Source organism: Coenobita brevimanus, chromosome 104 (genome assembly GCF_032717465.1).
Source record: "Coenobita brevimanus isolate Jiangsu-jjx chromosome 104, ASM3271746v2, whole genome shotgun sequence".
Lineage (NCBI taxonomy): Eukaryota > Metazoa > Arthropoda > Malacostraca > Decapoda > Coenobitidae > Coenobita > Coenobita brevimanus.
Genome location: NC_137057.1, coordinates 17,260,778 through 17,273,223, shown reverse-complemented (window position 1 = coordinate 17,273,223; position 12,446 = coordinate 17,260,778). Strand labels below are relative to the sequence as shown.

Here is a 12,446-nt window from a genome sequence, read left to right as displayed (position 1 = left end):
AAACACTAAGAGAAAGAAGCAGTGAAAGAAGACTAAAGGAGTAGAAAGAAGAAACAGTGTTGCATTAATAATATGTGGAAGATATAAACAGGGGAAGAAGTAGAATTAGTGGGACATAAGTAACAGTAAAAAAACCAAGAGAGTGATAAGAACAGGGGAGAAACAACTAAGAAAGAGAGAGAGTACAAAGGGAGAGAAGAAACTCAAAATTAATAGAAGCAACAGTAATTAAAAGAAAATACAGATTCAGTCACAAAAGGAAGATATACGTGGATCAAGATGCCGAGTGGTGGTGGTCTGGAAAACGTAAATCCTCATGTGTACGGTCGTGCCCAGAACCGACCAGAGGGACCCCAGGACTGGGATGATGACGTGGCCGACCCCTTTGATGCCCGGGAAATATTCGACCTTATTAGACACATTCGTGACCCGGAACATCCACTCAGCCTTGAGGAACTAAATGTGGTTAGTTGTTGGTAATGTATTTTCTAATGATGTTATTGTGACTCCAGGACCATCTGAGCATGAACCTGGCGGACTAGAAGCTGAGTATGCCCTTTTGCAGTGTACCATAAGGGGATAGGGAGATAGTTGAGGAATATTTGTATAACCAGGTACAGTAGCAGACCTAAGACACTGCCTGGTCATATTTGTGCCACTGAATGAAGTTGTGCCTCTTCAGGACCTTCTGTTGTTGTACAGTAGGTATACAGATGATCCATGTGGTGGTGAATGGGAGCTTTGTAGATTGGTGCAGAATTGCCTGTTGTGAGTGTCTGTGAGAGTTGTGCTTTTTAAAAATAAGTGTAAGTAAGAGTCAGGTGATGGTTACTAAGAGAGAATGTAACTCAGTATGATGTGCTTAACCCCTCCCACCGGTTCACATTTATTTACATGTAGGCTATGTAGGTCACATTGGTTCACGTAAATAAATGTTTTGTCATACTGTATCGCGCCATTCTTTGCATAGCTGCGTGGCCCAGGCTGGTTGGCCTATGTCTTTCCTCCACATGGGTGCGTGGGTGGGTAAGACAAAGGGTATTGTGTGTGCCCCCATTAATTACACTCGTGAGCAGCCATGGATAGACCTACGCTATTAGCATCTCGCAGTTATTCCCCACAGCTCACCTCCACACTTGTGAAATGTGTTAGGCGTGGTTTAACTCGTGAAGAACTGGTGAAGTTATTGAAAAATCTTGGTGGTGTTGAATCTGAATATTCTGATGATTCAGGAAATGAACATCAGGGCGAAGAAAGTGAACATGAGGTCACCATTGAAGACATGGTGGGTGATGCAGAGAGTGCTGAGGAGGAGGAGGGTGGGGCAGCTGGTGGGGTGGGGAGGAGAGTGGGCTGCATGTCCACATTTGCATGGACTGATGGTGTTGGTTTTCAACCCATTGTCCCAGAGTTTGATCGTGATAGTGCAGATATCACAGATGATTTCCATTTTGATGACGAGTCAACAGAAGTTGATTATTTCAAAGTATTTTTTGATGCTCAAGCGATGAACTTTCTTTGTGATCAAACGAATTTATTCTATGTTTTGAGTCAGGACACTGCCAGCCCAGATCCCTTTTCTTCAACATCTAATATGAGGCAGTGGCAAGACATGAATATTGCTGAACTATATGTGTTTTTTGCATTGACTATGTTGATGGCACATGTCAAGAAACATGTTCTTCGGGAATACTGGCTTCAGGAAGACATCACAACAGTACGAACATTTGAAAAATTCATGACTAGGGACTGATATACCCAGATACTGCAATATCTGCACTTCCACGACAACAGTAAACCCATTGAAAATGACCACTTGTGGAAAATTAGAAATTTCTTTATGATGCTGAAAGAAATGTTTTGTCAGTATTTTTATCCTTTTCAAAAGCTGTGTGTGGATGAGTCCCTCGTGTTTTTCCAGGGAAAAGTACGTTTCAAACAGTACCGTATATACCGAGCAAGAGAGTGTGGTTTGGCATAAAATTTTTTGTAATTGTTGTTGTGAGACAGGCTATGTTTTTGAAATGCATGTGTACACTGCGAGTGACATAGATGTACAGTACCGAAAAATGACCCTCATGGTTTCTCAGGTGCTGTGGTAAAAAAACTTATCAACAAGTATTTAGGTAATGGACACATTTTATACACAGACAGTTATTACACAAGTCCTGCCCTAACACAGTTTTTACTAGAAAATAAAACTGGCTCATGTGGAACAGTGCGTGCAAACAGAAGAGACTGGCCGAAGTTTGAAGAACGCCTGTCACGTACTGAGATCCAGCTAAAACAGGCAGACAAGATGTTGGCAATAAGTCGGCATGACAAGAAGGATGTCACAGTGCTCACTACAATACACAAAGGGGATATGGTAGACAGAGCCACAAATGAAAACATCAAGAAACCAGATGCTCTTCTTGACTACAGTGTAAACATGAGACTGGCTGACCAGAGCGACATGCAAGTGGGCGCCATTGAGTGTATACGCAAGAGTGTAAAGTGGTACGAAAAGATGTTTTTACACATTCTTGACATCACTGTATTCAATGTGTACAACCTGTACCTCATCAGGACAGGCAAAACAATGTCTCTGAGAGTTTTCAGCAAGAAGATAGTTGAGCAACTCTTGCAGACATATGGTGTTATAACACCAACAATACCTGGACGTCATCCTGCTAGTGGACCCCCTGATCGACTTTCCTGTCGTGACTATATTTCCCGTCATTTCCTTGAAAGCTTACCAGGCACTGGAGCAAGAGCAAAGGGACAGAGGATGTGTTTTGTTTGCAAGAACACAGCCAGACGTGATAAGGGGCGTCGAGATGTTAGTACTTGATGGAAAGAGTGTGGTATAGCTCTGTGTCTGCCATGTTTTCAAGACTACCACACTCTAAAGACATTCTAGAAAGATGTGGCAAGTTGTAAATAGTTTAAGTAATATGTACTTAGTGTGAGTAATAATAATAGTAGCTAGTGTAGTGTTAGACGTACGTGCGTGAGGCTCACAATTCCCTCAGTGGCAACCCTCATGGCCTCCTGCCATTCGTACCCCCTGCAGGCACCACCACCAGGCCCCTCACACACTCAGCCTTCCTTCCTGAACCGCATGTCAGTAAAATGGTAAGTCCATGTATTTGTTTGCTATTTGTAGCACTCCCAGCTATTTTGTATGGCTGGATTGGAAATTTTCAGAAATTCATTAATGGCCTAAATATACCCGCATGGGGGTTACAGACCTCCCACCAGGTACCCAGGGGGAGGGGTTAATGGAGCAACTTGCATTGGTGGGGCTTTGTAGAGTCTTGCATGTGTCAGTCTTGTTCATCTGATGGTTATCCATGTTGCATAATCTCCAACATGTCTCTTTAGTCCTCAAGGGAGATCATATTGTAGGATGTCATCTTGAGCCTTGGTAGGTCTTCTTGATGCTGTACCCTTCCTGATCACTTCACACAGTTTTTAGTCTCATTTTTCCATGTGTTCAAACTACCTCACTCTACCCCTACACTCAAACACCAGTGCATTTAGTTCTCAGCCAAACTCTCAGTTGCTTACCAACAAATCTGCAGTTTGGTGTTCTGTCATTTAGTGAAGGACATTGCATCCATTAAGTTATCCTCATCTCGCATTTCCGAAGTCTGTGGATGTTATAATCAATTAATCCAAGCCTTACTTTGGTACCATGAATCTTTATCGTCTCATACATGCAGCACACAGTTTTCCCCTGAGCATGATGGGAGAGTCCCCTCAGTGTAAAGAATGGCAACAGTTTTATCCCTTTCTAATGGAGCTAGTTTGTATTGTGTTATATGAGTAATGTAATAATTCTTGTAAAGGTGCAAGTGTTTTGACTGCAGTTGTTTTTCAAGTGTGACTGAATTCCTTTTTTTTTTTTTTTTAAGCAAAAGACCAGATTAAAATTGTTATTATTATTATTATTATTATTATTATTATTATTATTATTGTTGTTGTTGTTGTTGACATCATCCAGAGCTCCATTCCCACCTTGGGGCAGGGTGAGGAGTAGCAAAGTCCAGACAGCCAAACTTTGCCCAGTTCAATGGGCCACGCTTCCATTCACTCATCATTCAAGCCCGTAAAATCCTGGTGCCATCAGATAGGCCAAAAAAAAAATTCACCACATTCTGTAGCTTCTCATATGCCTATCTGATAGAGCCAATCCGAGTGCTGTCACATTAAAAGAGGTGCCAAATCCCAGGTTATGCACTTCTCTGCACAAAATTCATCCATCCATTTCGATCTCTTGTCAGTCCCTTGGCCTCACCGACTTCCATACCTCTCTTTCTTACACACTTATCCACAATGTCCCTCCGCCTTCTTCTTGGCCTACCTCGCCTCCTCCCTCCTTCAGATTTGCTCAGATATTCCCTTTTCGCCACTCTATTGTCATCCGTTCTCTCCACATGACCAAACCATCTCAGTACACTCTCTTTGATTCTGGTATCCACAGACTTCCTCACTCCGCATCTTTCACGTATCACATAATTCCATATCCTATCCACTCTCAGTACTCCACATACATTCCTCAGCAGTCCCATCTCCACTGCTCTTACTCTTGACTTTTCATTTTCATTATTATTATTTTATTACAGGTTGAGGAAGGTGCATGTGAGGTGCATGAGGGAGAGGGTGAGCGTCAAGGCCGTGTCATTGTACACTTCACCCCCACCATCCCCCACTGCAGTATGGCATCACTTATAGGACTTAGCATTAGACTCAAGCTTCTACAGGCACTACCAGCAAGGTGTGTAGATGTGTAGGAAGGAGTATAAGCCTGTCTGTGTGTATGAGTGTATTTACCTACTTGTATTTACTGTATGCAGTTTTAGTATACAGGGTTTCTGCCTTACCCAGTCTAGTTTTTAAGCACATGTGTTCTTTGCCTGCATTACTACCCCCTTCAAATGTTATTATGTATACTTTTGGTTGGGAAACAAAGCCTTTTTTACATCATATAGACATCTGCTCTTCATCATTTTATATTCATGTCCTCTCACCATCTTTCCCCAATAAAGCCTCTGTATCAGCTTTTTCCAGTCCTCTTAATCCTTCAGCATCAGAATAAAATCTCTTCACTGTCTCCCCTCTCTTAAGGTTGAACACTTAACTTCTCCAACCTCTTCTCATAAAACAGGTCTTTCAAGCATGGTAGGTATCATTCTTGTGACCATATTCTGCATCCTTTCCTTTGTGTGTGTGTGTGTGTGTGTGTGTGTGTGTGTGTGTGTGTGTGTGTGTGTGTGTGTGTGTGTGTGTGTGTGTGTGTGTGTGTGTGTGTGTGTGTGTGTGTGTGTGTGTGTGTGTGTGTGTGTGTGTGTGTGTGTGTGTGTGTGTGTGTGTGTGTGTGTGTGTGTGTGTGTGTGTGTGTGTGTGTGTGTGTGTGTGTGTGTGTGTGTGTGTGTGTGTGTGTGTGTGTGTGTGTGTGTGTGTGTGTGTGTGTGTGTGTGTGTGTGTGTGTGTGTGTGTGTGTGTGTGTGTGTGTGTGTGTGTGTTTGTGTGTTTGTGTGTGTGTGTGAGAGTGTATGTGCATGTGTGCATGTGTATGTGTGCTTACATTTTTGTATTTATATACCATACCAAATTGTGTTTTTACAGGACTGGAACAGGCTTATAATGCACTTTTTCTGTTACTGTGTCAATACACCTTTCTCGTAGTAAATATTTCATGGTTTTGGGACACACAGCTTTATCTAGTAGTGTATACCAGTACTTGTTAGTTTTATTTTTAAGCTTACCAACAGCAGTGAAAGGGTTTAAACAGTGACTTCCTGTATAGTGCAGTTGCTCTAACTTGACAAAGATCCCTAACCTCTTTCAGCTTTATTGATGGCAAGGTGTTACTGATTGGAGGTTTGATTTAACTAGTAATGAAGGAGACTCATTCCAACCTCACAAGTGAGGCTTATCAGATTTCATGGAACAATGAATTAGTATTTGAGTTGAGGAAGTAGCTTACTGGGGGTGGGGGGAGGAAAGAAGATGTTTTACTCACTCCTGGCCTAAATCTGATCTCTCTCCATATTTAATGTTGAGTAATAGTAGAATATGATGTTAGTCAGAAGTGTTATGGAAAGGATATAAAGCAATACCTTTTCTTTTTTGTATCCCAAAATAGGCTGTAAAAGATATATATACAGTATATTAAAAAAAAAAAAAAAAAGAAATCCAAGTATGGTTAAGACAAAAAAGAATATACTTTAACTGTTGCAAATACTGATCCAGGTTGAAGGTTGACGTGCGAATCAAGCCTGGGACTCACGCCTCAGAGCACGCCATCAACAAGCAGCTGGCAGACAAGGAGAGAGTGGCGGCCGCTCTGGAGAACCCACACTTACTGGAGGTTATTAACAAGTGCCTGGCCCCACCCTCCCACCATGCACCACCTGCATAACAACAGTGGCAGAGAGAGGCATTGGTTAGTACTGATCCCCATCACTAGGATGCTGTGAGAGTGGTTGGTTAGTGTTATGGTTTGTGAGTGAGGGTGATGTGAGTGGAAGGAGGGGTAGGTTAAGGTCAGATGCAGTTTGTTTGTGGCTGCATTGGTTGGTACTGATCCCTTTGCTGTTGATGCTGTGAGAGAGAGTGGTTGGTTAGTTGGTTAGTGTTATGGTTTGTGAGTGAGGGTGATGTGAGTGGAAGGAAGGGTAGGCTAAGGTCAGATGCAGTTTGTTTGACTGCATTGGTTAGTACTGATCCCTTTGCTGTTGATGCTGAGAGAGAATGGTTGGTTAGTGTTGTGGTTTGTGATTGAGGGTGATGGGAGTGACAGGAAGGGCAGCCTAATGTCAGATGCAATTTGTTTGTAGCTACACTTTCTGGGATTGAGGCATCTGGGAATACAGGGTGCTTCAAAAAATATTAACATTTACGTGGGACTAAATTAAATGAACAGGCCTGACAGTGCACCGCATCATGATAAATATATGTTCATAGCTTCAAAGAGTCAAACCTCCACTTTTCTTCTCTGCTGCAGTCAGACTCACTGCCAATCAAAGTCAGTCTGCCATTTCATTATTATTATTATTTTTTAAGTGTTCTGTTAGTAGATACTCTCTGGTTTCCCCTTCCACCACACCCCCTTCCCCTAGTATGACAACATCCCAGCCCTTTTGCCAGTAGAGGTCCATAGCTCAGTAAAGTTCCCTGACAGCAATAGTTATAAAATTAGAGAAGGAGGGATGGAGTTGAGAGGTATATGAGGGAGGGAGGAGTGAGCTGGGGGAAGGGCAGTCAAATGGTGGGTGACAGAGTGACTTGGAGGTGTTTTGCCTGTGGCCACCCTTTGCAGGATTAGGGCATCAGGCTGTAGCTAGATAGATAGTGTCCTCAGGCTGAAGGAATTAACATGCCCTTACTTTATTTTTTACCCCTTCAGTCTGATCATGTATTTTAATTTTGCTACCTCCAGGCAAATGTATTCAGCTTAAGGATTTCTCATTGTGATAGAGGTAATGAGGGCTGTGCCTAACCCCTGCAGCTGAGTTGTCTCTTGAGATTAATAGTAAGTCATGTCGAGGTAGCAAGAATTAAAAAAAAATTAATAAATAAATAAAAGATAGAGAGAGAAAGTCACTGAGTTCAAGAGGTAAACTTGAATTCAGTAATATACTTTTTTTGTAGCTAATAAATTAATAAATGTGGCTACCACCAGGCAATTTTATTAAGTTTAAGGGAGATGTCTTATAAGTAGAGGATTACCTACAGACTTAAACCCCATTACAGCTGGAAAGTCCTCACTAGTTCAATAAAATGTTGGTAGCCTAATTAATGTGACATAGGTTATCATAGTGAAGGGGCCAGTCCTTTCAGCAGTGCCACTCGTGTATGATTCCTGTAGCCCTTTTTAGCTGTGGGACTATCTCTTCGAATGGCCGTGTTGGTCAGTCACTCCCTAAGGTTTTTCTCAGATGCGAGTTGCCTCATGACTGTAGACTTTAGTGAAGCTCCACATTACAGCCCTAGTGGTCCTGCATCTGTCTGGTATTTGTGAGTTTATTTTTTTTATTTTGTATAATACTTGGTTTTATTTACATGAATAGTATATGCATGCACTGCTGGTAAATAATATATGTATACCATATTTTTTTTTCTCTCTCTCTGATATGTCCGGCTTTGGCACTTGAGTTGATAGCCTCGTACCCTGAGATTCAGCAGCCTTCCTCCGTGCCACACCCTCATGTGTAATCACTTCTTCACTAGTAGCCACCATCCATATTGAATACATGCTAGCTTTGGCACGTTTAGGACTGGTGTGATGGACTGACGAGGAGTGTGTATGTGAGCGAGGTGGAGGGGGAGGTCAAGGATGAGATGGAGGGATGGAGTGGAGAGGTATATGAAACAGGGGGGTGTGTGAGCTGGGAGCAGGGCAGTGAAATGGCAGGGGACAGGGCGACATGGAGGCGATTGGTTTGTGGCCACCCCTTATGGGATTAAGGCACCTGGCAATAGATAGATAGAGATTGATGGTATTAATGAGGTTGCTTTTTATATCATGTCAGTGGAGCTTGTGGAAGACCGTTAAAGTCTGTGTTCAAGTAATTCAAATAATCAAACTGTTTCCTGCCCAGGCCTAGGACTGAACATACATCATTTTAGCCAGCAGATGACCTCTTTAATCCCTCAACCACCATTATAATATTGTCACTAAAACCATGCTGCCCCGGGCTCGTACACTCCTCATGGGGCAGCATAGGACTGGATGACAGATGGATGGATGGATGAATGGATGGATGTTCTTGTGTGGATGTGTGAAGTTTATAGTACGTAGGGTAAGTCCTTGTTGTATGCTGCCTTTTTTATTTATTTATTGCCAGTCTCTTCTGCTGTTCGTTCCATGGTAAATTACAGGAAAGTGCTCATTGAAGTTATATTGCTACCTATAAAGCTGACTTGCTGGATACTCGCATTTTTACAGCACCAGTTGTATGGGAAAAAGTTATAATTAGAATACCTCCCAGATATGCAATGATGACTGACTGTATTTCATGATGACTCACTGTATTTCATGATGACTTACTGTGTGTTTCATGACTGACTGTATTTCATGATGACTGACTGTATTTCATGATGACTGACTGTATTTCATGATGACTTAATGTACTTCATGATGACTCACTATTTCATGATGACTGACTGTATTTCATGATGACTGACTGTATTTCATGATGGTGACTGACTGTATTTCATGATGACTTACTGTACTTCATGATAACTGTATTTCATGATGACTATTTCATGATGACTGACTGTATTTCATGATGTCGTACTGTATTTCACACCTGCCTGATACTGTATTAACTGCCGTGCCATATTTGTAAATCCTTCCTCAGTTTCAAATCACCTTTAAGAAGATATGTATTGCCTAAGTGAATGACCCTTTATAAGTTTAGTAATGCATATTCTGTCCATCTATCTATCTATCTAAAGGGTTTATATCTTAGCAATGGTGTCATCAATTTTCCTTGCTTGTCATATACCTAGCCTTTACTTGCTCATCATTGTGCACAGCGACAGTATTTTGCTTTATGAGAGAGGGGGGGGTGAGCTGGGAGCAGGGCAGTGAAATGGCTGGGGACAGGGCGACGTGGAGGCGATTTGTTTGCGGCCACTCCTTACAGGATTAAGGCGTCCGGCAATAGATAGATAAATAGATTACCGTATCCCAAGCATTGTGTATAAGATAGAATGGACTGTCTGGTATATGGTTTTGAAAAAGTCTGATGCAGCAAATCCTCATAATGTCCGTATTTACCAGTGTGACATTGTTTTTCCTGTCAAGTCCAAAGTAAGTTCAAGGAAGACTGATTAACATTGGTACCAGTGAAGCTGATTTGCCCAAGTTTCCCAGTTCACAGTACCAGTTGTGTGGAAAAAATTGTGATATGTTGGAACTTGACTTGCAGTGAGGACAGAGTGTAATTGTTCAGTGGCAGTGAAACTTACATTTTGTGGAGATTAAGAGAATTATGCCATTTATCAGTATTATAGTTTCATTAAAGAGTACAGGCCAGTGCGGACTAACCACAGTTCTCAATATCAAAAGCGTCTGATAGGCAGCAGACTCTTTTCAGTGGGAGAGGATTTGTTTTCAGCTTAAGGAAATCATTTAACATTAGCCAGATTAAGTTTCATTACCCCTAAACCACTGAAAGGGTTACATGATGCCAGAAGCGTAATTTATATGCTCATACATACAGTGCAGTATATTCATGTCTGTTGTCATTTACTTTCATATAGATATTACAAGTTAGATTTATTGCCTTTGTATTCCTTCCATTACATGTATAGTACTCTTAGTATATCAGTAATCATTTACTAGAAGTTCACCTCAGCATATACCTACAGAGTCATAATTAACTATGTACAGTATTGGTCATGTAATGAAATTGTTATTGCAGCTGGAAGTTCTAAGCACAGCTGTGATTATGGAATTGTTAGTAACTAGAGTATGTCTAAGTGTGAACCCATTCAAGCCAAGGACATCATTAGTACTTTATTAATGGTGTCCCCTTATGGTTATATTCAACTTAAGAGAGCCCCCTTAGTTGTGAAGTGGTTGTCAAGGCTGTATCTAACCCATTCAGTCTGAGAACTCTAGAGCTGAACAGAACTGTCTGGAGGTAATAAATAGAATGATAAAGATGCCATTGTATTGAAGGGGGGTAAGCCTGTTTTTTTTTTTTTTTTTTTTTTTTAGTATATTCTTGCTATATTCTTGATTTTGTTTGACTTAGACTTCTCAAACTGGAAGGGTTAGGTATAACCTTATTAAAACCTGTCAATAGAGTATAGCCTTAGTAAAACTTTGTCATTACAAGAGGCCATTCCTAAGTTGAGTAAAATCAGTTAATAGGAGCCAAAATAAACTCAGAAGCATGTCACCCTCATACAAAAATACTGCTGTATCAATGCATTACATATTAATTACAAGTTTCTGCTCAGCTATTGATAATGTGCAATTCCTTTTCAGTATGTACTTTAATGTGTTGCCAAGTACCTTAACTAACCTTGTTACACAGGGACTTCAGTCATACCTATTCTGATACACATTGCCTGTTTATATAGATTTAAGGTGAAAGTAGGAATGAGAACACTCCATCTCATCGGGCCATGTTCTGAGCATTCTGTGTCTCAGTGGTAGACATGATGCAGAAAAGAGTGAGAAGTGTTGTGGCAAGAATGTGGACCAGTGAAACAGAAACAGGGTGTTCTTATTCGAGTCTTTATCTCAGGCTACACAAAAAGAATGCGTGTAGATGCTTATGCCTGTGTGGTGAAGTCAGGATTCTTGGGGCTTGAATGTAAGTGAATGAGTGTGTGGCCTAATCTCACGTGGGGCAAGTCAGGATGATGATGAGTACTATTCTCTCCAGTTCTGACTGTCATTTGGTGAGGCCTGTAAGGGTTGATGCAGAATGATTAATGAAAAATACCAGTACATCAGATACTTCCTACCACTCAATATCATACATATCTAATTCAGTTTTGTTTTTTTGCAAGGAGAAAGTAACCAGTGATTATATGAATTAAATGATGCCAAGGTGGTCTAGTAACCAGAGCAAGTGGTCCAAGTTACAGCCCTCCATAGGTATGATCCCAGAAGAGGTGTCTGGTGGTTTTGAAGTCACGTACTACCACCAAGGGGAGTAACTTGGTCATCTCCTGTTAACTACACTAGACTACTTTAGCTTAACCTTAGCCCCCGGCATCTTGAACGGGTAGCAGTGTCATTGCCTGTTATTTTTTACCTTGTCTCATCAGGGACTTTCAGACCCTTCCCCTCTAACATCACTTAGGGATGAGTTGCTGGTCCCTTTGCTAAAAGTGTCCAAGATGAATAGCTTTGCCTCAGGCCCCTAAACTGACAAGACAGCACAGGATTGAATGAAGGACAGATGTATTCTTATAATTTACCATTTTGCATGTTTATTATTAGTTGTTTTGTGTTCACTGATTTACCATTATTTTATGCACTGTACCATATCCCATCCTTATATGCACCTACACAAAGTATTTATCACATAATAGTCCCAGCCATGGTGGTAAACTGGTTAGAATGCATTAATCGGAGTGGCTGCCTTCCATTAGCTTAATCCCCCAAGAGGTGACTGGAGGCCTGTCATTCCTGTAATGTCACGATGAGAAGTAAGGTGGTCAACTGCCTTTTGATGTAGTGGACAGTGGTAGTCTAGCCATGGACCCCTATACCTCAAAGGAGATAAAATGGCATTGCTGTTGTTTTTACTCCTTGGTAATGATTAAGGTTTGGGCTTTTGTAACTTGTGAAATTGATGCTGATTAGCTGTAATTCAGTATGTTTGTCACTGAAGATCTGATGTTATCCCCAAGCTTGAATGTCCTGTAGTTAACCCCTTCACCATAAAGGCATCTTGACTATATTATTCTTGAAGCCAGGATTCCGT

The 12,446-nt window shown here is 41.3% G+C and overlaps 1 protein-coding gene across 1 annotated transcript; it reads left to right on the top strand.

Moving 5' to 3' along the window:
- Positions 1 to 49: 49 nt before the first annotated feature.
- On the top strand, positions 50 to 6,551 carry galla-2 (MIP18 family protein galla-2). The gene is made up of 3 exons (XM_080285094.1): positions 50 to 465; positions 4,611 to 4,762; positions 6,241 to 6,551. Exons 1-3 carry the CDS (start codon positions 280 to 282, stop codon positions 6,407 to 6,409), a joined length of 507 nt encoding a protein of 168 aa, XP_080141220.1. The 5' UTR covers positions 50 to 279; the 3' UTR covers positions 6,410 to 6,551.
- Positions 6,552 to 12,446: the final 5,895 nt, after the last annotated feature.